The sequence below is a fragment of the Raphanus sativus genome, chromosome 5 (genome assembly GCF_000801105.2).
Source record: "Raphanus sativus cultivar WK10039 chromosome 5, ASM80110v3, whole genome shotgun sequence".
NCBI lineage: Eukaryota > Viridiplantae > Streptophyta > Magnoliopsida > Brassicales > Brassicaceae > Raphanus > Raphanus sativus.
The window spans coordinates 25167355-25192611 of NC_079515.1; the positions used below are offsets into that span (position 1 = coordinate 25167355).

The 25257-nt window shown below is 31.2% G+C and overlaps 4 protein-coding genes across 7 annotated transcripts; 1 reads left to right on the top strand and 3 right to left on the bottom strand.

The window, feature by feature from the left end:
- Window positions 1–10699: 10699 nt before the first annotated feature.
- LOC108829264 (peptidyl-prolyl cis-trans isomerase FKBP20-1) lies at window positions 10700–12260 on the top strand. 2 transcript variants are annotated; one of them, XM_018602931.2, is made up of 6 exons: window positions 10700–10856; window positions 11168–11290; window positions 11402–11535; window positions 11610–11689; window positions 11799–11891; window positions 11971–12260. In XM_018602931.2, the coding sequence occupies exons 2-6, from the start codon at window positions 11182–11184 to the stop codon at window positions 12125–12127; spliced, it is 573 nt and encodes a 190-aa protein (XP_018458433.2). In that variant the 5' UTR covers window positions 10700–10856; window positions 11168–11181; the 3' UTR covers window positions 12128–12260. The 2 variants fall into 2 exon arrangements, with proteins under 2 accessions (XP_018458433.2, XP_018458432.2); XM_018602930.2 differs by having other exon boundaries at window positions 10705–10856; window positions 11157–11290.
- A 295-nt stretch (window positions 12261–12555) lies between these two features.
- LOC108861391 (E3 ubiquitin-protein ligase SDIR1) lies at window positions 12556–14866 on the bottom strand. 2 transcript variants are annotated; one of them, XM_018635241.2, is made up of 9 exons: window positions 14708–14866; window positions 14365–14469; window positions 14231–14285; window positions 14087–14139; window positions 13773–14001; window positions 13573–13684; window positions 13161–13206; window positions 12908–13030; window positions 12556–12825 (listed from the first exon to the last, which is right to left on the bottom strand). In XM_018635241.2, the coding sequence occupies exons 2-9, from the start codon at window positions 14440–14442 to the stop codon at window positions 12682–12684; spliced, it is 840 nt and encodes a 279-aa protein (XP_018490743.1). In that variant the 5' UTR covers window positions 14443–14469; window positions 14708–14866; the 3' UTR covers window positions 12556–12681. The 2 variants fall into 2 exon arrangements, with proteins under 2 accessions (XP_018490743.1, XP_018490744.1); XM_018635242.2 differs by having other exon boundaries at window positions 12908–13027; window positions 14708–14865.
- A 1909-nt stretch (window positions 14867–16775) lies between these two features.
- Window positions 16776–18093, bottom strand: LOC108858593 (aspartic proteinase PCS1-like). The gene has a single exon (XM_018632501.2). It carries the CDS (start codon window positions 18091–18093, stop codon window positions 16798–16800), a length of 1296 nt encoding a protein of 431 aa, XP_018488003.1. The 3' UTR covers window positions 16776–16797.
- Window positions 18094–20449: 2356 nt separating this feature from the next.
- LOC108856875 (AT-hook motif nuclear-localized protein 15) lies at window positions 20450–22134 on the bottom strand. Of its 2 annotated transcripts, XM_018630773.2 has the most exons (3): window positions 21942–22133; window positions 21700–21804; window positions 20450–21612 (listed from the first exon to the last, which is right to left on the bottom strand). In XM_018630773.2, exon 3 carries the CDS (start codon window positions 21584–21586, stop codon window positions 20699–20701), a length of 888 nt encoding a protein of 295 aa, XP_018486275.1. In that variant the 5' UTR covers window positions 21587–21612; window positions 21700–21804; window positions 21942–22133; the 3' UTR covers window positions 20450–20698. The 2 variants fall into 2 exon arrangements, with proteins under 2 accessions (XP_018486275.1, XP_056842665.1); XM_056986685.1 differs by having other exon boundaries at window positions 20450–21804; window positions 21942–22134.
- Window positions 22135–25257: the final 3123 nt, after the last annotated feature.

The following is a 25257-nucleotide window of genomic DNA, read 5'->3' on the forward strand; positions in this document are numbered from 1 at the left end:
CCAGTTTAATTTTGTTTTTATTATATAATTAACAAAAAATAAATAATCTAAAATAAAAATATTTAATGCAAAAAATAAATAATTTTGAAAATAAAAATATTTAATGCAAACAATAACAAAAAAGATACGCTATTAAAGAATATTTAATTGCATACCAGAAAACGCTATAATATACAACAATAAGATAGCAATGCAAAAAACCGCTATCTAAAGTGCATGATCTACTATGACGGGCGATGATACAGCGTTTCATAAACCGCTATCTTATCGTTAGATAACATTTTTCGTCCGCTAAAAAAAGCCATTTTTCTTGTAGTGATTGTTACATTGTTTTAGTTTGTTTAATATATCTTTCAATAATTTTTTTTTTAGTTCCAGATGACCAAACTTTTTTTTATAAGATGACAAATATTTGTATAATTCCTTTATTTTTATTTTTGAGGGCGGTGGGGTTTGTAAATCCTAATTTTTGAAAATAACTTTTTACTTCCAAATTTTTTACATATTCAGTATGGTTTTGCAGTGATATTTTTTTCACATTCGATAAAGACACAATTTCCGACTTCTGTACTCGGTGATACTTTTTTTTTGGTAATCAACCTGGTAATACTTTGTTTTCTTATTCTTTTTATCTATTAGTGAGTTAATGAGATTTCATTGTCAGCTGCTTCTAAGAGCATTTCCATTAAGGAGATCTCATATGATATCTGAGAAAAAAAAATGAAAAACAGAAAAAATAGGAGAGAGATAAAGTCATAAGATCATCTCCAACTCAATCTCAAATCCTCAAATTTTGAGGTTTTTGTCATTGCAATCCAACCTCAAATCTTCAAATTTTGAGGTTTTGAATAGTGACATATCAAATTTGAGGTTTCACTATTCAAAACCTCAAAACTACTATTCAATTTCTTTTTAGTCCTTACAATTATTTTCTTTTTAGTCCTTACAATTATTTTCTTTCACAAATATATTTACTAACTTTATTTACAATAACTTAAACACACCAAAATAAAATAAAATAGAATAAATATTATATAATATTAAAATAAAATTCACAGAAATAGAAAGATATATTAAGTAAAGGTCATACAAAATAAAATACATTAAACAAACTTAACATTAACTAAAACAAATTATATAAACATTTATATATACATATCTTACAAGTGCTACCAAGTACCAGGATTTATTGGCTAATCGGTATGTACGTGTTGTTTTATAATATATGTAATTTATATTATTTTTATTATATAAAATTGTAATATTGTGTGTTGTATAATATATTAAAAGTATGTTTTATGTGTATTTGTGAATTTTTATCATTATTAGTAATTTTTATTAATGTCAATGACTATAGTCTAAATAAATAAATTTTTGAGGATTTTTTTAAAGTTTTATGGTTGGAATGATCAACCCTCAAATCCTCATTTTGAGGTTTTACTCCCCTTAAAATAAAATTTTTGGTTGGAGATGCTTTAAGTTCTCATTTACCATATTCGTAGATCCTCTATTACCTATATGTCAAACTATAAATGGTTGTAATTTTTAATAAGAAAATAAAATTTACATATTTAATAAACATAATATAATAAGATTATTTTCCGTCAGAGATATTCAATTTGAGAACTTAATTAATAAGGTCGTTTTTTTCTGAGAAGCAAGAAGCCCTTTTTTGGAAATGGGTGGATATACAATCCATTCAACTCATCACTAATTATTAACTAATGTTAAATTAAGAAACCCCAAGTTCACCAAGATGAACACGTATAACTTCATACTTGGTATTAAACTCCCGTCTAAATCCAACTTGGTAGAGTATAGAAGTCTCGTAAAGAATAACGTAGTTACAAATTTTGTTTAAATTATTTAAGAGGAATATCAATAGTACCTAGTATATAACAGATTTTTAAATTCAGTCAAATGTTTAAGTGAAGTTTTATTTGAACGATGAGAGTATATAGTATCTTACCCAATCCTTTCGGAGATGCAACTCAGTGCATGTATTTAAAAAAAACTATAACAGATTAGGGTTTTTGATATAACATATTGCATGAGCCATAAGTTATGATACAATTACGCAACGAGTTAAATCATCAGTACTTACCCGAACTAAACCCGAATAGATACCCAAACGTCCATTCAGATATTTCTAAATTTCTGTTCGGGTTCAGTTCGGATATTTGCGGGTTCGGATAATCCTTTTAGAATGTTTAAAAAAAAAAAAAATTTATTATATATTTTAAGTGTCTCAAAATCTATAAACAAAATCTTCGCCTTTTTCTCCTTCCTACTATAACCAAAACTAGATAGTATCAGATTGAGTTCTTTAATGTATGGGCCATTTGGCCCACTGGTGATAGCCTGTAACATTTGCACTCTCATGCTTTAAATAGAAAGTTTTTTATCAAAAAAAAAAATCTATAAACAAAATCGTATATTACATATAAATTTAAATAATATATATCAGAATACATAAATTTAACATATAAATTAGTTTGATTTGAATATTTGGACAAAGAATCAATAGATATTTTAAGTATATTTGATGTTCTGAATATACTTTAACTATTTTAGACACTTAATTTTAACTATTTATATATATATATTTTTTAAGTATTTTGGATAACTTAAAAGTATCTTATATATTTTTAATATACATTAAATCTAAAAGTAATTAATATATTTAGGTATATAAATCAATTTCGGATACATTCGAGTATCCAAAATACTTCGATTTAGGTCGGATTTGGTTTCAGTTTTCTAAATACCCAAATTTCGAACCTGTTCGAATATTTAATCAATTTTTATTTAAATCCGGTATTATTTTTTCGGATCCGGTTCAAATCGGTTCTTCGGATTCAGAATTTTTTCCCAGCCATATATCAGTCATTGCCTTGGTAACCCGTACACCGTATTCCTAATTAAGCTATTGAGGATATATAGTTTGATTTGTCTATCGTAAAATTCTAAGAGTACATCGTCGTCCATTCATTGTACTATTAGATAAAAAATGTTGTGCTAGACTGCTAGTATGATTATGAAGGATAGATAAAAAGCATTTATTATTAATCAATAAAGAAAGAAAGACTTATATACGATATACCCTAGAGTCGATATTATTCCCCTTTGTTTTGTTTTCAATTAACTGAAAATAACTTATTTCTTACTCACTCAATTTTGTAAACTGAATACTTTCGAAAATATATATATGTTATAAGAAAGAGAAGTTTAAAGTACTAGAGCTACAGTAGTGTATCATTTTTTATGTTCATAAATTAAAGGTTTACTTATTGACTAAAGGGAAAGGCAAATAAGTGTTCAACGATCGATATTTATTTGTAACACTAACAGCATTATAAATGCGTAAGTAGTCTAAACTCTCCTCCTCATCAGCTCTTCTACTCTCTCTTTAACTCTGCTGAATCTCCCATCTTCAAGATAACAGATTCCAAAACCCAACAAGAGAATCATCCAAAGCCAAATCAGAAACACCAAATTTTTCAGTTAAATGACTCGATCATCAGCAAACTCGCCGCGGTTTCAGCTGAACGAGAGATGGAAACCATCGTCCAGAAAGGAAATCTTTGGAGACGATCTAGGACCGTCGAGAGTAACGAGCTCGTTGAGACAGAAGAAGCAGAGGAGACACGGTTTCACGAGGAAGTGTGGGAGATTGGTGAGAGAACAAAGAGCTCGCTTTTACATCATTGGGAGATGCGTCATTATGCTTCTTTGCTGGACCGATAATAACAATAGTCACTGCGACGACTTCTAAGTCAAACATGAAAATGTTCTTTTTCTTTTGCGTCTATATTGATTATAGATCGACAGACATGCAAATGTACATACAAGATTCTCCTTTATGGTTAATCTCTACGTACTCTTTTAGTTATAGATTCTTATCTTTTGCTTTGTTCATCAATATCAGTGTTATTGAACAATATAGAAAATCTAAATCATGTTAGTGTTAAATAGTAATTATATTCTCTCATAGTAAAAGATGCATGTTTATATGTTTTTACATATATTAAGAAAACATAATAAATTTTGATAAAAATGAATTAATTTCTGTATTTACCATTTTTCCATAATTCTAAAGCAGTAGCATTTTAAAAGTACAATTTTTAAGTTTACAATTCGTCCATTACTAAATAATAAAAATTGCTTTGAAAACTTAAAATATGCATATTTTGAAACAGATTTTTATTTTAAAATTAATACTACTATTTTAAGAACATATGGAGCATTTTTTAGGTCTTCATTTCTCCCATACGATTTTAGAGATTACTAAATGCTAGAACGTGATTTGAACATATCGCCGTTATTTAATTATTGCATATAATAATTTGTTAGAACTTAATTATGTTAGGAAAACTGTAATGGGTTAAACACTTAAATGTGATTAGGATTTACGAATATTCTTGAAGTCAAAAGGAACTTTAAAATGTTCTGGAAAGAATCTAATGTTGTTAATTACTATAGCTGATTGAACGTGCCGAATATAAAAAAATATAAAAAGTTATCTAGTTAAAGTAATAGTTATTTTCCGTATTGTTGCCAAAATTAAAGATTATGTATAGCGAAAAGAATATAAACTTGGATGACAAAAAAAAAAAAAGAATATAAACTTACACAAATATGAAAACAGCTATTTTATGCAATGGATTGTGTACTGTGACGACAACACTTAACATCTTACGTAGATCACGACTTCAAGGAATAGCTGCCACTTGAATACAATAATAAGAAATGTTATAAACGAGGGTAGATATTCATATTTATAAACCCACTCCGTAGTTGGTCCCGTAGCTTCTTTTTAATTATGACAACATTAATTATACTTCATAATGGCTCAAACGAATAAGAATATTACTTTTCTTGTAATGCTTAATTAGGCCTAAGGAGGGATTAATTAAACAGATGTTAAGCTACAAAGATAGAGTCAAGACAGTACTGCTAATCATTGTCATCGAGCTAGTGCTGAAGAAGTGATGAGATAATGGATGGGAGTATGTTTCTATAGTTTTCATCAACGTAATTGTGTATACCGGAGTATATATTTATATTAAGGACAATACTGCATTCAATGATTTCTTTCCCAATAGCCCAATATTATTGGACTTCCCACTTGAGAGTTAGGAGTGGACACGATTCAGATTTTAGATCCTGTCAATAATTGTTTTTATTTTGTTAGAATATTTAGTTATTTTAATCTTAGTGATTGGTTTTGTTAGAGTAGAATGGAGTAAAAAGAAGTTACAAAAATGAGAAAAAAAAGAAAAAAAATGTAGTAAATGATCTTAATTACTCTAACAAAACTTAATTAGAGCAAAAATAAATGTGTAATCTATTCTAGTAAAACATGAACATGACCTATTGATAAATGTTATGTCTAACTAGATTATTTTATCATATTAAATTAATATTAAACACAAATATGATTTAAAAATTAAAATTAAAAATATATATATACCCACCCTTTCACTTGGTCAGAATCTAGTTTCTTTGTTAAAATAGTAATCTCAGAGTAATTGTGAAAAAATTCCACTTGATTGTTAATATTTTAGTGAAACCTAGAGTAATTTTAAAGTTAAGAGTAAATATTTATTCTATATTAGGTAAAGATCCTTAGTCTTTTAGAACTGTTAACCGTAGCATTTTAGATTAAACTCTTCTTTTAAAAAAGGGTTCCAGACCTAGATCCATAATGTTTTTGAATCATAAACCATAGCACGAGTTTCTTTCGCTTTGTATACTAATTGTTGATTTTACTCTATGATACACTTTTCGCAATACAAACAATAAACTGATAAAGTTAATATAAAAGATGAAATACCTGTGTGCGCGCGTTGGATCCTCTCTCGTTGTTTCTCTTGCTGAATACTTTCCTATAAATAATATCAATCAAGTTATCAAGAACTAGTATTTGTGACAAAAAAAAATCAAAAACTAGTCAAGGAAAATGGACAACGATAACAAGATATGGAATACCATCATTAGTTTTATTTGTATTTTCTGCTACCTCACTATATAGCTATTTAGTAATTTCATATACGTACACCTCACCGAAGTCACGAACAAAAATTTGTTATTATATTAATATTACCTCAACGTTAAACAATGAAACTACAGAGTTCAATTTTTTTTTGTTTTCTATGCGGTAGTTATAATCATATCTACGAATTTATGGATTATGCCAATAATATTTCTAAGTAAAATGGGCCCAGTTTGGTTTATTTTTTTTGTAAACTCAGCCCAGTTTGGTTTATCAATAGAAAATTCCAATATATTGGAGGGATGCTTGATCATTACAACGTTGAATTAATAACACATTACTATAAGAGATAACTTAATTCCATTATAAAGTTAAAACTAGATCATGACCCGCTCGACCGAGCGGGAATCAATTTTTTTTTATCTTTGTTTGTACTAAATGTTATAAATGATTGTAATGTGTATTAATATAACATTTTGATAAATAACAATGTGTACTAATATGTTTAAATAAGCAATGTGTTTTAATTATTAAATTTGATTTTTAAATTTTATGATAACGTAAAGTAGATTTTTTATATATTATTTAAAATATATAGTGCTATATATTTTATATTTTCAACATTTATCATACAAAATTTATATTGGAGTATTATTTATAAGAAAATATGTTTATCATAATATATTTATATATTATATAAACATATCTACGATTTTTCGTAAAAGGCCATGCGCACCCGCACGGATTTTATTTTTAAAATGTATTCTATATTGTTTAGTTTTATGTAGTATCGAGTTTGTATAATTAAATTTTGTGTTTAAAGAACAATATCAAAACTGTCTTTCGTATGTAAAAATAACACTTTGCAAGCGCGAGTTGTGTCTTTTTATTGTAACACAAAATTTGATATAAAACTTATGTTTTTTTTGTACATTACGAAGTTTAATTTTTTAAAATAATTATTATATAATTTCAAAGTAAATTTTATCTCTGAGGTCAAATATATTTTGTGTGTAATGGTTCAAAGCATTTTGTCGATATATATTATATTTCAGTTTGGTTTGTTTTTTAGTATTATTGTATATGTATATACTATACAATATTACTATATTCTATACAATATATAAAGGTATGTGTTATTTGTTTTAGAAAGTAGATTTGGCCCAACGTAGTTAAAGAATAGTCATATCTTTATTTATGTGTCTATGAATTATCTACTAATGTTATTCGTACAAATAAAATCAATATGGCCAATGAAAGTATACTGATCAATTTAAAATGAATTGTATAGGGTAATTCTAGTACGATTCATATTTTTAGTATTCTTTATTCGTACAAATAAATCTAATTTATTTAAATCGACATGTAATAAATGTGAACCATATATGGAATATGGACAAACAGAGAAATTGTATTTAAGGAAATATACCAATGCAAAGTTAGACTATGGTACATATTATATATAAGAAATAAAACATTTAATTTAAATATATGAGGTCCACCTTTAAAATCCACCTAGAAGAAGTTGTAATGTTTCTGATTTAATAAGATAGATAGATGATAGTAGTTTAGTTGCTGGTGGTATGTTTACTTTATCAGCCATTCCAACAAATCAAATCAAAAGTTAAAAAATAAAGATTTTTTTTAGTTAAATGATTATAAAACGTTGATTATTCATTAGCATGCTTGATTTGGATTGTTGTGCTTGTGACCTGATAATCTATCAGACAACATGCGGGACAAATATTCCGTCTTGACTTTCACAGTTTTTCCCACTTTGTTGAATCTTTCTTATGTACTTAAGTTTGCTTGTATTTTTTGGGGATTACAAATTTACAATTATACGTAGTCTTTTTAAGTGAAAATGGGAGTGTGTTTACTCTAAGGTGAGTATTGAATCTAGGAAATTGATTGAATTTAAAAGAAATGGAGCTTACATTAAATTATAATGTTATTCAGTTGTGTATTTCATCAATTTTTATTACTTTTTAAATGACTTTTCTATTTATACGATATACGTTTTTTATTATTTCCCCTAGTCAAAATTTTTATTCACATACAAATATTCAAAAAGTTCATAAAATTTAGAGAAACTCATTTCTATCAAATTTAGTTACATTTCTTTAAAATCTGAAACATATGAATTAGTCAAATGCATTAAAATCTTAACCAAAAAAATTAAAGTAATTCGAAAGATATTACTCTTGGCTTCAACCAAGAAATCTTTCAAAATAAATTAAAATTTTTGAATCTAATACCACTCCCTAAAGTAAAAAAGAATAGAGAAAAAACAACATTCATTGGAAAATCGGTCACGCAGTTCCGATCAGTACATACACACGGATTTTGTGCTAAAACATACATCAACACTTAATATATTTAAATTTCATACACGAACATAGATATTTAGGTATATTCATACATTGACCATTTTTCCGTTAGTCAAACCGTAACGACTGCTTACGTGGATTAAACGGATGCTTACGTGGTTTTTATATTTTAATTAATTAATAAAAATAAAATTAAAAGTGTGTAGATGGAAGGAATCGAACCTGGATCCAGAACAAAACAAACAATTAACTCGACCACAGTGCCAAACCAAATTGTTTGTAATACTTCATGTTGTGTCTTATATATATTTAACATGTTTTATCATATCTAAATATATTTTATACTCCTTGTTATATGTTTTAGTTATAAGGGATTTCAACAAAATATATAAATTCTAAGTAATTATGTTTAACTAACTAAATTATTGTTATTGTGGTTTTGAAAATTTTAAAATTTCAAAAAATAATTTAAAATCAAAAAGTATTTTTCGATTTTAAAAAAAATGATTTCGAAATGTTTTTTTATTTTTTATTTTTTAATTTTTTTATTTCTATTCCAGATTATTACACACTAGGTAATCAAAAAAATTTTTTAAAAAAAAATCGAAATGATTTAGAAAAAATGAAAATGCTTTTTGATTTTCAAAGTTTTTATGGTGAAATTTTTAATTCTTTAAAACCCAATAAAAATAATTAAGTTAATCAAACATAATTACTTAGAATTTATATTTTTTAACTAATTCTAGATAATTAAAACTCATAACAAAGAGTATGAACATATCTAGATGATAAATAGGGCTGGGCAAAAAATCCGAACCCGAAAAACCGAACCGAACCCGATCCGAAAAAGTAGCACCGAACCCGAACCGAAATTGATTAAATATCCGAATGGGTTCAAAATTTCGGTATTTAAAGAACCGAAACCGAACCCGATCCGAACCGAAATATTTTGGGTACCCGAATGTATCCGAAATAAATTTATATACTTAAATATATACATTATTTTTATATATAATGTATAACTAAATATATTAAAAATATATAAGATACCTTTAAGTTTTCCAAAATACTCGGAAAATATATGCAAATAGTCAAAAGTAAATGTTTAAAATAGCTAAAGTATACTGAAAACACCAAAATAATTAAATATCTATTGATTCTTTATCCAAATATTCAAAGAAAACTAATTTATATGTTAAATTAAGGTATTTTGACATATATGTTATGAAAATTTATATGTAATATATTATCTTTCTTATAGATTTTGAAAATTTAAATTATATAATGAATTTTGAAAATTTAAAAACATTTTAAATGGGTTATCCGAACCCGAACCGAACCCGCAAAGATCCGAACCGAACCCGAACCGAAATTTAAAAATATCCGAATGGGGCTGAAATCTTTGACTCCGAAAACCCGAAACCCGAATGGACTGAACCGAAACCCGAATGGATACCCGAACGCCCAGCCCTAATGATAAACATATTAGATATAAATAAGACACAATAGGTAGTACCACAAATAATCTAGTTTGGTTTGTTGTGCTTCTAATCCAAATTATTTGTAGTATTACCTAGTGTGTCTTAATTATATTTAATATGTTTTATCATATAAATATGTGAATATTATTTGTTATGAATTTTAATTATCTAGAATTAGTTCCACAAAAATATATAAATTCTAAGTAATTATGTTTAGTTAACTTAATTATTTTTATTGTGTTTTAAAAATTATAAATAAAAAATAAAAAGATCAAAAAATCAAAAATCAAAAAATTTAAAATCAAATTCGAAATTATTTTTAAAAAATCGAAAATGCTTTTTGATTTTTTTTTTTTGAAATTTGAAATTTTCAAAAACACAATAAAAATAATTATCTTAACTAAACATAATTACTTAGAATTTATATATTTTGTTGAACTAATTCTAGATAGTTAAAACACATAACAAGGAGTATGAATATATTTGGATATGTTAAAACATGTTAAATATATATAAGACACAACATGTAGTGTTACAAACAAATTGGTTTGGCACAGTGGTCGAGTTAATTGTTTGTTGTGCTCTGCATCCAGGTTCGATTCCCTCCATCTACAGACTTTAAAATATTTTTTTTATTAATTAATTAAAATATAAAAACCACGTAAGTATCCGTTTAATCCACGTAAGCAACCGTTAGGTTTTGACTAACGATGTATGTTTTAGCTCATGGTCCGTCGTACGTATGTACTGATCGTGACCGCGATCTTGAAGTATGAATCGGCCAATTTCCCCTTAGCATCAATCACCTATTGTCGTACGGGCTTGCATCCCTCGTAATAGATAGGCCTATTTGAAAGATTAACGGGCCAATGGGCCATCGAATATGATTAAGTCACGAGGAGGATCAGGGAAGAATCGATTCTGAAGACATCAGTCTATGGCCACCGATCTCTTTCCGGTTATTATAACTTCGCCGCTTCTTCTCAGTCGCTTCTTCCGTGACGGTATCGTATCGGAGACTGTTCGTCTTTCCTTAAATCCTTAAATCAGGTGAGTTTTCGATATCAATCCGCAAGAGTGTTGTGTTTCTTCTGGTTTAGATTAGATGATAAGTTCTTCAAAATTCATATTTTAGAAATCGATTTCACTTGATAAAATTCGAAGAATATTAGTTTTGATTTAGCAAATTTTTTTCTGGTGATGCTGTTTTCGAGTTGAGAGAATGATAGATTCACTCTGAAATGATTTCTATTTAGTTTGCTCGATGTCTTTGTGTATACAATCATGTATATGTTCGTGTGAGATTTTTGAATACAGTAATGTATGTATAAAACTTAACATTCATTTTAGTGGTGAAGTAGGTTTCTTTGAAGGTATGGGGGATGAGATTGATTTGAGTGGAGATGGAGGCGTCTTGAAACAGATTGTAAGGAGAGCTAAACCTGATGCTATTGCACCTTCTGATGATTTTCCTGTCGTCGATGGTATGTATGTTGAAAGCTTTTTAGATTCTTCATCACTGTTTCTTTGTCCTTTGATGTTAGCTAAAAAAAAATATGAAGGATCATAACTCTGTATGTTTGATTATATCTTAGTTCACTATGAGGGTATATTGGCTGAAGATGGGAAGGTTTTTGACACTACACGCGAAGACAATCTGGTTTTCTCCTTCGAGTTGGGTTCAGGAAGTGTTATACGGTCATGGGATATTGCGCTTAAGACCATGAAGGTTCTGTGCATTCACCTTTTGTTTCAGTCTTTGAATCTTATGCATAGAGAACTTATTGGTTAATGTTTTTTCAGGTTGGGGAAGTTGCGAAACTCACATGTAAGCCAGAGTATGCTTACGGAAGTGGTGGATCTCCTCCTGACATCCCACCTGAGTATGTTTATGTTCCTCACTTGGTGCCATCTCGTTTAATATCAGAGAAATTTCTGTTTTTTTGAGTATGAGAGTTTTTTTGTTCTTGACATCATGTTTTGTAATTGCAGTGCAACTTTGATATTTGAAGTGGAATTGGTTGCTTGTAGACCGAGGAAAGGTGCTAGTGTTGGAAGTGTTTCTGAGGATAGAGCTAGGCTAGAGTAAGCCTTATAACACCATGTTACTTTTATGTTTTTCATCCATAAGCATATGTGAACTAATTTGGGCTCATGATTGCAGAGATCTGAAGAAGCAGAGAGAGATTGCTGCAGCTGCTAAAGAGGATGATAAGAAAAAGAGAGAAGAAGCAAAAGCAGCTGCAGCTGCTAGGATTCAAGCTAAGCTAGACGCTAAGAAGGGTCAAGGCAAGGGAAAAGGCAAAGGCAAATCTAAATAAGTGACAAAAAAGCATGAGTCCAACGTTGTTGTAAGCTCCTAAAGATTATATAAGTTCATGATTTTAAAGCTTGTTGTTAAGTGGCACTCATCAATTATCATAATGACCAATACATGAGTTGTTTTGGGTCTAAGATATTTCTGATCTTTATTCTTACACATTGAATAACATAACACCTGTCCAAATCCAAAATGTACGAGCCATACCGGAAGCATCACCATCATCGATCCCGTCGTTCTTCTTACCATCATGATTGAGCTCTGAGAATACAAACAGGGCATGTTCCTTTCTGTCTAAGCCATGGAACAAAACATGCTGCATGAGACTGAGCAAACATACGTGTACTACGACATAAGATTAGTCAACTTGCTCAGAAGATTCCAGAATCTAATTAAACTGTTACCAGAGTGTGTATTCCTTAGATACCATTTCATGGTTTAGCTTGAATCTAATCAAACAGTTAAAAACTCATCAACCATTACATGATTTGTTTTGGGGTCTCCATTTTTCAATACACACATTAATAACATAACAAGTGTCCAAAAACCGAACTCTCAAACCATGACGGAAGCTTCATCATCATCATCATCATCATCTGTCCCGTCGTCTTGTTCTTGCCATCCTGAGTGCGCCTTGAATTTACAGACAGGACATGTTCCTTGCTGTCTAAGCCATGGATCGATACAGACTGCATGAAACTGAGCAAACAGACATATACACAAGTCAGTGAGAGACTATAAAATGTATCAGATGAACTTAGTTTAAGATAAAGATGGAAACCTGATGCAGGCAAGGTAGGGTGCGAACAACCTCCCCAACGGTAACTTGTTCGAGGCAAACACTACAAGTGAGCTCATCTTCCGTTCCTTTTTTACTCGCACTGACAAAATCTTGCTTCTTCTGCTTCGAACAAGAGGAAAACACCATACAGAAGATAACATTATGTCAGCCGCTTGACAAAAAAAAAAACTGGAGTGAAGAAGACTAATTCTAATACGATTTCTGCATATTGCTATTTTGAGAAATGTAATACCTCCGCTGAGGATGAGGTTGATGCCTGCTTTGTCAAAGAGGAACCACTGTCAACAAAAAGACAACACAATCCGAAAACCATTAATACAAAAAAATTAAAGGCCTTGAGCCAACAATACTGAGGAAATTGATGCTCCATTGTACAGAATTTGTGACAAACGATTAATCAATGAAACCCCTAAATACTGAGGAACGTTTTTCAACTATACATGTTATGTTTCTCGAACCTCTAGGAAAACATCAAACTTAGATAGACATTTATAGAGTAAATGAGCTAGTTATAGAAGTTTAAGTCTATAAGAGTTGCTAGTAACAGCATCCTAATTTTATACCCAATTCTCAAACTTTTTCAATTTTGATAACAATTAAACAAAAGTGTTAAAAGAGAGAAAACGGGTAAAAGATTTACTCACTTTTCAGGATCCAAGACCTTGTACTTGTGTACTGGAAGTGCATTTATCTCTTCCTCGCTCATAGAATTTGTGGGGACATTATCAGAATCAAGTGCTCTTAGAGTTTCATAATCTGCAGCAGAACAATATTCAAGTACACTATTTAAACTGGAAAAAAGAAAAAGGGAAAAAGTTCACCAAGAAATCGAATTACAACTGACCTAAGTCATCAAACTCCCGATCAAGAAGAGCCAGCTGGAGCCTAAGTCCTTGAAGACGCCCTCTGGTAGCAAGAGCAATGGAGGGAGGCACATGCAACCTGAGCTCAGTGTGGCTGAAGAGGCCACTAGCTGCGGCAACATGAGCCTGAGCCTGAGCTTGAAGTTGCTGGCAAGTCGCATACATCCGAAGAGTCGTCGCCATCAAAAACACCCCAAGCACAAGCCAGAGCTACAAATTCACAGGGAACAATCAAACTCGTACCCTAAACATACAAAACTACCTAAAAGAAAAAAGATATTCTCATGTAGTATACCAGGAAATTAGGAGGCATCTGATGCGAGTTGAGAATCATAAACAGCAGAAGAACTGCAATACACAAAAAAAAAAACAAAGCAATGCATCAGAGCTGCTGACTAAGAAAAATGAATGAATAAAGAAAAAGAGGAATATAAATTACCAGTGACAAGAAAAGCGAGGGAATTAGAGTTCACAGGTCGAGCTCCATGAACACGCTGCAGTGTTTACACTTTCCAATTAGTAAACATTCTAACAAAAGATCACTGAAATGAATCCTGAGAATGAAGGCATTACCATAGCTCGTCTCTCGGGGATGAATCCTGAGAATCCGCTCTCTAAATCTCCTCTACTTCCTCTGAATACGAAACTCATCTTCCTCTTCTTCTTCTTCTTCTTTGCCTGCCAAGAGATTTGATCAAGTATTGAACATGCAATTACAAGTGCAGGGCAGCAGGGGATCGAATCTAGTTCCGTTGAAATCAATTTCGAAAAACCCTAACTAAACGCCAGCTCATAGAAACCATGTCGATCATAACATTAATCCTACGATGATGACGAATCTTTCATAGAATCCACGAACGAGAGGGCTATATTCGATTCGATAGTCGAGTCGAGAGAGATCGGATGAGAAACTCACCTCCTGGATTTTGAGAATCTACAGAATCACAGATTTACTCTGTTATTGTATGCTGACATCGGCGGGAGAAGACGGATTCGCCGTCGGAGCGAGAGGACTCGGGACGAGTTATCGCTCGCTCTTTAATTTTTGTCGACGATATAGTTTTTCTTTTTGTCTTTGTCACACTATTGATATGGTTTTAAGTGATAGATTGAAACGTCGCCGTTTGTCTTTCCTCCTCTTTTTATTGGGCTCCTACTCACTTCCACTAGTGTCAGTGTCATGACATCTGTGATCTGTTCATAAATTTGTGAAAATTAATTAAATTATGTAAAGATACTCATAATTAATAAATATATAAAAATCTGAAATCCCTTATATATTAAAAGAGAATTATTTTGCAAAATATATTCATACACATTGATACAAAAATATTTATGTGTCAGTATCACATTCATTTAGCAATTAATGTGTTCATACGCTAATTTTTTAATTCTATCGCAGACAATTTAATGTGTTCACACAATAATTTTTTTAATTAACTCTTTTTAGTTTTCGTATTATTAATTTTTGTATTAGCGAATTCAAATTCTTTCCAGACAAGTACTAAATAATATCATTGTTGAAACAAATAAACTACAAAATCATTAAAGTTCACATCAACTAAAATGTTAGATCGAGAATGTTTTTAGAAATTGAAAGTTCCTTATTTTGCCGAACTTGGCCATGGTTGAGATTTATGCATACAAAAAAACAAATAATAATTGATTGGTTATGAAGTAAGAAAATTTAGGTGAAAAACACCACAAAAAATTAGATCTTAGTTTAGTAAAATATTGTTTTTCTTTACAGAATTTCCATATCAAACCAAGAATTAGATCATAATCAGATTGTAGAAATAATTAGAAATAAAAAAAAAACTTTTTAAAAAGAAAATTCGTGAAATCGATTGAAAAACATAATTCATGTATCAAGTGAAGAAATCACATTATTCCCAAGGCAATTCTAACCCATTTTACTCGATTATATTGTATTTTTATTATATTTACCAAATGTTTTTATAAAAGTATACGTTATTGATTATAGACTACATCTTGCCTAACACTATTGACACCACGCCCAACCATTGATATTTTTAAAGTGTGGTCCAATAATTATGTATGTAAAATAAGTCCAACATATTAGTATTACATTGATTTATTTTTCTTTATATTAATAGAAGAAAATAAGTATGTATAAAATATTTGGATTCGAAGAACCGAACCGAACTTGATTTAGAAGTAATACTAAACACAAACTAAAACATATAAAGTACTCAAATGGATCTAAAGTTTAATATTCGGATAACCAGATCTGAATCAAATCCAAACTAGAATATATTAGTTCTTTTAAGTTTTATATCTATTAGATATTATTAATATGAAAATACCTAAAATAATAAAATATGTTCAAAATACTGAAAATATATTATTTTCTCCATTTAAATATTTAAATTAAACTATTTTACGTAAATTTAAGTATTTAATCTTATATTATTTAAATTTTTATATTTTATATTATTTTTATTTTTGGATTTTCAGGATTAAGTATATATTTTTTTAGTTACATAATTAAAAAGGTATTCAAACTCGAACCTGACTGAACATGCAATGCTTCGAACCAAATCCAAACCATATTCAAATAAAAATTTGTAAATATCTGAATCATATTTAAATTTCTAACTCTAAAATCAGAATCCGAAATCCAAAAATATCAACTAAATCCGAATAGATATTTTAATACTAATCCCTTGAAAAAATATACGACATATCTTTTATTACAATTTAAAATAAATAATCTAATTAGTTATTTCATTCTGCCCACGGCGTGGATTGCTAACTAGTATCTAATATAAAAAAAAATCAGAACTATTTATCTAGTAAAAACAAGAAATATGATACTCATAAATATGTAAAAAATGCTTAGAACAATCTGAAATAGCAAACCTGTTTATACTATAGAAAATGTTATGCTTTTGTTTTACTTGCCTATATATTGTTTCACGTTCAACAATATTTTGTACGTCTCCAACAAAAGTTTTCAAAATGTTGATCCAAGAAGTTGATTTGCTAGATTACATTACATCTGACGTCATTAGCAAATCCAACCTTCGCATGTGCAATATCATACTCCATCCATACGTTTTGCTGATGATGATTCCCAACTATAAACATTTCAACCCCCGCGAGTTCGGAGTTTCCGAACGTGAAACAATACTTCTGGTCAGAACCATGTCCTGGTACATGATACAACAGCTTCTGACCCGACACGGTCAACTCTGCTCCTGCGAACATCAGACTCACCGTTGGTAGTTTCGAGAAATCAAGCTTTGTAGACCCGACACGGAAACAGAGATCCAATGCGGTTTGGTACACGAAACTCGGGTCAACTGTGAGAACCAATTTGGTTTGTTTGGTAAACTCGGTTTTCAAGACGTTGTAAACCGGAGCTAGTAGAAACGTGAACTGTGTACCCGAATCCAAAATCGTTTGACCTGCTCCGGAATGATCAGGAGCAAAAGCGGAGCTAGGGATGGGTAACATTTTCGAACCGACCCGAATTCCTTGGAATTGGACTGTGTACGCGAACCGGTCCCAATAAGGTAACCGGTCCAGTTTAGTTACCAAAGGCGTGTATTTAAGAGGTGGAAGCGAAGGTAGACGCGCGTCACCAAGAACCAAAACACCGGTAGAGTCAGAACCGGAGATACAATAAGAAAATTTCGTTAAACCCATCTGGTTAACAAATGATAACCGACCCCGGTTCATTCCCATTAAACCGGTTGTCTTAGCGTCTTCCTCCGGTGTAGTGCTGGAGCTCGAGTCCATGCATCCAAACGCCGTCGCGGGTCTCCTCGTAGACCCTATACCAAACGTCTCTATAGCGAGGTTCCCATCCAAGGAGGAACCATCTGCGTAGGAGACAGCCACGTGGCAGAGGTTAGCTTTCTTGTCACAAATGGCAGGAACGGTTAAGTCTTGGGTCTGGGTGGAGCAAACCGGTGAAGAACAGGGTAAAGCAGTGTAAGAAGAGGATTTTGCATGGTCGAAAATGGACGTTGAGGTTGATGTTTTTTTGCAGTGGAGCCACGAGAGCTCGCTTCCGGTGTCAAGAACCATCTTGATAGTCTGTGGAGGAGAACCGGCGGTGAGAGAGACGGTGAGTGTGACATCGTGCGTGAAAGGAATCTTTAGTGGTAGAGAAGAGGAGAGACGACGTTGTTGGAGAAATATTGTTGAAGACGAGTTATGTATAGTGAGAGGGAAGATGAGTGTTTGGTTTGTAGGAGATATTCTGGAGAAGGCAAGTGGAGAAAATATTAAAATGCAAAATGTGATTTGGAGATGAATCAATGACGAAAACATCTTGTTAGTTTATTCTTTCTCTCTTAGATAATGATTTGTAATGAGTTCATCAATCCTTAATTTATATCGATACGTGTATGTGTATGTGTATGTGTATGTTAGTGTTTAAGCAGATAAGGAAACAAATCACGAGGATGAAATGCATTAGACGGTTGAAGAACCAATGACGAAAATTTGGGTCTGCTTAGAATCAACGAACCAGGTACGTGAAAGATATGCCATAAAAGTACTGTTTGAATTTGTTGTTGATAAATCCAAAAAATGATTGTTTAGAAGAAAATAGTATGAAGAAATTGATGTATACAATTACCAAGACGTTTGGTAAATCACTACATTTAGTCAAGGTGTTAAAATCTGAAATTCCGTTAAGGTATGTTAGAGCATCATTAACCCAAGTGGCTTAATGGAGGGGTGCTTAAATTTTTTTTATTTTTTTTTTATTTTTTTTTGTGTGATTAAAAAAAAAAAAAAAAAATTAAAAGTCAACCAATCGCGGGCCACCACGTGTTAGTGGGGCCCGCATACTGTTGAAAAACCATTGAAGAACGTAGCTTATATAAGCCACAAAAGAGTTGGTTGTTTTGATTGATTGGGACCCACCTTCTTATTTTATTATTTTTTTGGTAAACCACTCTCTCTAAATACTTGCGTTAAAGATGCTCTTATTGGTCAAAGTTGAAGATACTTACTATAACAAGATATATAATTATATATATTGACTAAGAGCATCTTCGATCAATACTTCTATATTTTTTTCTAAAACAGAGAATTTCTGTTATAGAAACAGATTTACTCTGATGTATGATTGTATAATATAAGCTTTCTATTCTAGAAAAAATATCGAGAAATATTATTTTTTTCTCTACATTTAGAGATGAAAGTAACATATCTCAATATTTTCCTCTATAAATAAAGAAATTCTATAAGAAAGTAATATATTTAATCAAATTCACATCTATAATATATTCTCTATTTAAACATGGTCTAAGATCTGCCCCATGTTTTTGAAAAAAAAAACTTAGGTAATTTTATCTCATGTATGTATATATGAAGTACTGTTGGGGATAACTACAATTTGTTTATAAGTCTCAGTCAATTCCATTAAACCTATATAACAATTTTGCTTCTGGATATACAAATCCTAATTTCCAGAGTTTAGAATCGCTTGCCCCCTATAAAATTTGCTAATTATCTAATATTATGTGGATTTAATGTTGCTGAGGATAAAATGGTTTCTTCAAAAATCTCCGTGATGCAAAAAGCAAAATCAGCTAATGATCGCCACAGAGCGGACTCTACCAAATTAAAAACCTTAAAGCAGCAGCCCAAACTAGCTTAACTGAAAACTATCACATAATGAAAATAATCTGCTGACAAAAAATGAAAATAATTTACATTTTAGCTCAATGTAATGTCATTATTGGTGGAGAATTGTACATGTCAATATCGGCCGAGTCTGATGCTAGTCCTGCTAGCAGCTCAAGAGCAGTGGGTTTTGATTCTCCAACGAGTTAAAAAGTTAGTGACCCTAATCCTGTCAAAGTGCGTGGCCGAAAAAAGAGAAATTTAATCTCACATCTTGATAGATTTTTTTTTTTGATATCACTGGCTCACTCTTTATACGAGCGGCATTATAGCGATGTTAATTTTAAAACGAATATATTGTTTTTTCAATTGAAATTTTAGATTATAAAATAGAAAACGTGTATGATAACGTGTTTTCTAGTATTACAGATTGCGTGAGTAACAAAAAAAATTAGTATGCACAAGCGATAGTAAACACAAATAAACAAATCCGCAGCAATAACTCGTTCACAAATATTTACCTAAATCACTATGAAGTAGGCAAGCAGTTATAAGGTATCATTCTTGTACTTAAAATTGCTAGGGAATATAGTTATGATGGGACCAAATCTACCGAACTTTTGTTTGTTTTGTTTATTTGCTTGTAATGCAAGTGTGGCTTGTAATGAAAGTGTAACATAAAAAGAATCTGCAAGACCAAAGAAGTCTTATGTAATAGTATATCTAGAAAATATAATTTTCTTAGATCTTTGACAACTCTTTACCGTTATTACAAGATCAAGAAGAACAAACACAAGAGTGAAAAACACCCAAACTAAACTAGTCAGCATCAAACGAGTATGAGTTTGAAGAGAAAAGATCTAAGAAATGATTCAAACAATGCTTCAAAATATTGAAGTGCTTAAGAAGAGCCAAAAATCAATAACAACCATACTTGCCAACCTTGAGAAAGGAATGACACTCATAATTGCTTTCAATGTAGAAGCCCTACACACCATTTCTCTTTAAGACGAATGCTCATGATTTTCCACATCTTAATGTAAGAAAGAAACACATCAAAGCTCAAATGCGATTCTACCATCAGTTTTAACATCCATAAAAAAAAGCTATCCGCCGATCAAAATAACCAGTCACAAAAAACCAGTAATCACCACCACAAAACAAACAAACAAACACTAGCTAAGTGTCATTACCCGCACAAGAGGAAAATTTTTAAGAGCTTAGTAAACAAAAGCCTAACCATTTAATCATTCCAGTTAAAAAGAACCACTTCCAGCCACCACCGCCGCCTATCTAACTATCAATACGAAGGAGGACCACGAGGCGGAGGAGCACCCCAAAACACGTCTTGTTGAGCCATCTGATGACCATTTGGCACAAAACCAGGACCCATACTATACATCTGCTGCGCTTGCATCGACCCATCGTTTCCATCGTTCCCACTCTCGTTATCATCAGTCTCCTTCTTAGCTTCTTCTACTTGTGGTGGTTGCTGCTCTCCTTGCTGCTCATCTTCAATAGGTAACCTCTCGTAAGTAGCATTGCAAAACGTAGCAGCGATTACAATAACCGGTCCAGATGCAATAAGCGGTCCAGCTACTCCACCTCCCACGACTTGACCCTGAGCTCCAGCTAAGTAAATGGTTAAACCAGCGGCTGCAGCAGGAGAACCGGAAGTGGGAAGAAACGCACCGCACATAGACAAGATCTCAAACTGACCACGAAGAGACACAGCTCCTCCAGATGCACTAGGCTGACGCAGAGTGACATTAGTGACCAAACCGCTCCCGCTCAGAACAGAAACGCCTCTCCCGCGTCTACGAGCAAACGCGTTCAGGCTCTCCGCCACGTCAGCACCGGAGGCTATCTCCAGGACATGGCTTTGCAGCGAGTTAGGGCTTTCTTTGGTGACGACCACTGGGCTCTTGGGTTTGTTCTTGGAACCAGGAGGTCTGCCTCTCGGACGTCGACCCGTAGACCCGGATCCGGGCTCCACCGCGGGCAGCTCGTCTCGACTGGTCTGCTCCTCTTGGCTGTTCTGAGTCTGAGTGTTAGGGCTTCCACTGTTGTTGGTGAAGTCATGGTCCAATCTCGGATCCGACCGGGTCATAGTAGGGTTGTTGCTTCTGTGGTGCAAAGAAGGAGCTGATGACGTCACTGGACTCTCTACCCACCAAGGATTCGCCATTGTTTTACTTTTTTTTTTCTTCTCCTCTTAAGTGAAAATCAAATAAATAAAAACTTTATTTTTGTTACTCTCCGACAAGAGACTATTACTAGAGAGGGAAAAAATCCGAAAACCTTATCCTAAACTCTAGATTAGATGTTTTGTAACCAAATCCAAACCAACATGTTGCATGAAGCCGACACAGAGACATGGAACATCATTTGTTTTCTATCATATACCTGAAGAAAATAAAAAGACAAAGAAAATAATCAGATCTAGCAAGAAAATCTAAAACATAAAAAAAGTCTTAACTTTTATTTAGCAATCAATATAAAAATCTAAACTTTTATGTAGTTGATTAAAGGGAAGACCGTACCCAGAGAGAGAGAGAGAGCCAAAAATTTGTTTCAGGGGGCAAAGCTTTGTACTTGAAAGATTTGTAAGAACTCTCTCTTCCGGTCTCTTTCTATTTCGTACTTTGGAAAAAAAAATATGTGCGTACGTTAAAAGGACTTGTGGTAAGAAAGGCGTACGATAAGGGTATCGAGGTGGATGATAAATATGTGATTTGATCTTTCCTTGATCACGCTCTCTGAAGCGGTCCTATCTCTCTATCTATCTTGCCACTAGAGCCGTTCTTTTAGACCATTGAACTTTTAGGTGTTCGTGCAAAAGTTTGAGCGAGCTTCTCTAGACACGCCTTGTCTCTTCTACACACTAGCCCTGGCTGTGGACCCATTTTACAATTACTATATTACCCCTGGCCTCAATTGTCAATTTAAAGATCCATATTTGGTAACGAGCCTTCTGGGTTGATAGCGAAAAATCATCTGTAGAAAAGGAGAAAAAGTTGACTTACCTTGAACTATACTATATTTTAAGTTTTTGATGATTTTTATTTGATTTTAACTATTTTTTGTCAGTTTTTTTCTCAGTCCGAAAGTTAAGCTACAAAATTAGTTCAAAGCCAAATATTCAATGCGTTGTTCAAAAAAAAAAAACCAAATATTCAATGCAATTATTGTTCGTTTTCTGTAATTTGGGTTAATTTGGGGGGGTTCACATACCATTTTTCAATGAATGAGGGTTCTTCCCGTTAGAATTCTTAAAATATGTATTGTATATGCATGTATATATTATATATATATAAGTATTTGTGGAATCCATAATTTTTAGTGTTATATATGTATGTATATATCATATATGTATAAATATTTATGGAATCCACAATTATCGTAGAACCCTATAAACAAAGGTTTTTGATGGTTCTTAAACTCTATTTTAAGAGGCCTATGGGGTTCCACAAAAATTATGGAGCCGAAAAAAATACTTATATATATAATATATACACACAATACATATTTTAAGAACTCTAAGAACATTTTTATTGGTGTATTTCAACACATTTTAGGACAGTATAATAAAAGGAAAAAATTAAAACAGTGATCAGAGATATGTATCTCAGGGTCTTCCACAAAAAATGTTTTGGTGAAGTTATTAGGGTGACATGACACTAAACTTCAGCTCTTACTTTATTTTATTAATTTTTCACACTTAACCTATATCCCTCCATTTATCCTATTAAGGATGCTCTAATGGGAATAACCTTTATTAGGGATGCTCTTATAATTTTATCAATTAAACCATCTCTAATTCATGCTTATATTTCGTCTATATAGTATAATAGAATAAAATCTATTCTAACCTATCTCATTCCAGTTCATGCTTATATTTGCATAATATACTATAATATAAATAAAATTTACTTACAATAACTTTAAATTTTATATTTAAGGTGTTGCTTGTTTGAAGTAGTATTTAGTTTTTGTTTTTCGGCCTTTTTATCAAACATATATTTTTCATTCATAACTTAAAAGATTATATGGTTAAAAGCAAACATCTGACATTGATGTGCATTCTTTTTTAAAAAAATCAATAGCAAAGCAATGTAAAGATAAAAACACCAGCTTGGTTAAGTTTGATGAGATGTCGAAATTGGTTTCAAAGACGCCACACACAAGTAATTACATGAAGAAATTACTGCATCTTTCGAATCTTACACTTAAAAATAGTACCGTATATCGTGACATTGAATGCTCCAAAATCTCAATTTCATTGAAACAAATCTCGTAGTATCTTCCGTCCCATACGTATAATTTTTTCTTAGGTACTTTAGGTATAAAACCTAAAAAAAAATTTTATAGGCCGTAGAATCTGCAAAATAAAAAAATTGTCTATAATATCAAATAAATTATATAATCATATTTAAATATTTAATTTAATTTTGAGTGTTTTTAAAATTATTGAAATATTTTAAATAACATTGTTATTATTTACATATCACATTTTAAATAACAATAAACTTTGATAATTTATAAAGACATATTAATGTAAATTCTTTAATTGATAAAATTAATTATTTTATATATATATTACATATTTCACATATTTTATTTTAAAATATCTACAGTCTATAACTTCCAGTTACAACAAATTTAACTACAGCAAAAATCTCTGCAAAAAAATCTACAGTAACAACTTTACAGTTACAACCAATTTACCTACAGATAAATTCGTACAACTAAATTTTTAAAACTACAGTCAAACCAATCTCATCTATAGTTGTATACAATGTAGCTGTAAAAATTAAATGCTTTTAAGAAAGAAATTAGAAAAATAAATATATTTCTACAACAATATATACTTTCTTTAAAAAATAAAGTTTCTACAGCTATTTTTTTATTTTATTGACTTTAGTTTAAAAAACTAGTTAAAACATGATTAGTAATTTAAATGGTTGTAAATAGAAATTAAACCTAAAACCACTAGTTACAACTCAACCAATCATCTCCAAAATCTGTTGCAATGCACATATTCATATCTAGTTATGAAAACATTTGTATATGTGAATTCAAGTAGAAAAGGAAATAAATATATTATTTTTTTAAGATATATAACATAAATGGATACATTATCAAATTTGTCCAGAAACATTAAATAGTATTATTTAATGTTTGTTTAATGTTTCTGGCAAATTTGATAATGTATCCATTTATGTTATAGATTCCAAAATCTCTTAAAAAACTATATATTGCTTTCCTTTTCTACTTTAATTCAAATATAATAATCACATGTTAATTATGTATGGCACGTTATAATATCCATTGTGTGGATGTACCATAACCAAATATTTAACCAAGTACTAGACAAGTCCAACAAGTACAAGAGAAAGTCCAAGGAGGTTTACATCCGGTTTACATCGGTATGTCTACATTCCGGTTCGAGATTAGAAGACTCAGTCAACATCGTCATCATCACCTTGACCAAGTCTTCATGTATGACATCAATGTAGTCAATAGTAATTAATGTGTAAATTTTTATTCCTTGTAAAGTACTTGTAAACCCTTGTATCAAACCACTATATATTGTGGTGTTGGGTAATGAGAAAAGACACGACATTCCTTACAATTCACTCTCCACATTTCACACATATTATAACACTCCCCTCCTACAAACAAAAAACAATGGCGAAGCCAAGCTTGTTTTTAGTAGCAATAATTTTGAGCTTCATGGTTAATTCATCTCTTGCACGACCAGACCCAACTCTTGACGCACAGGTTTTTCTTAAATCATCTTCTTTTACATTGTAATTATTCTTAGTTTCAAAAATATAAAAAATTATTCTAAGTTTC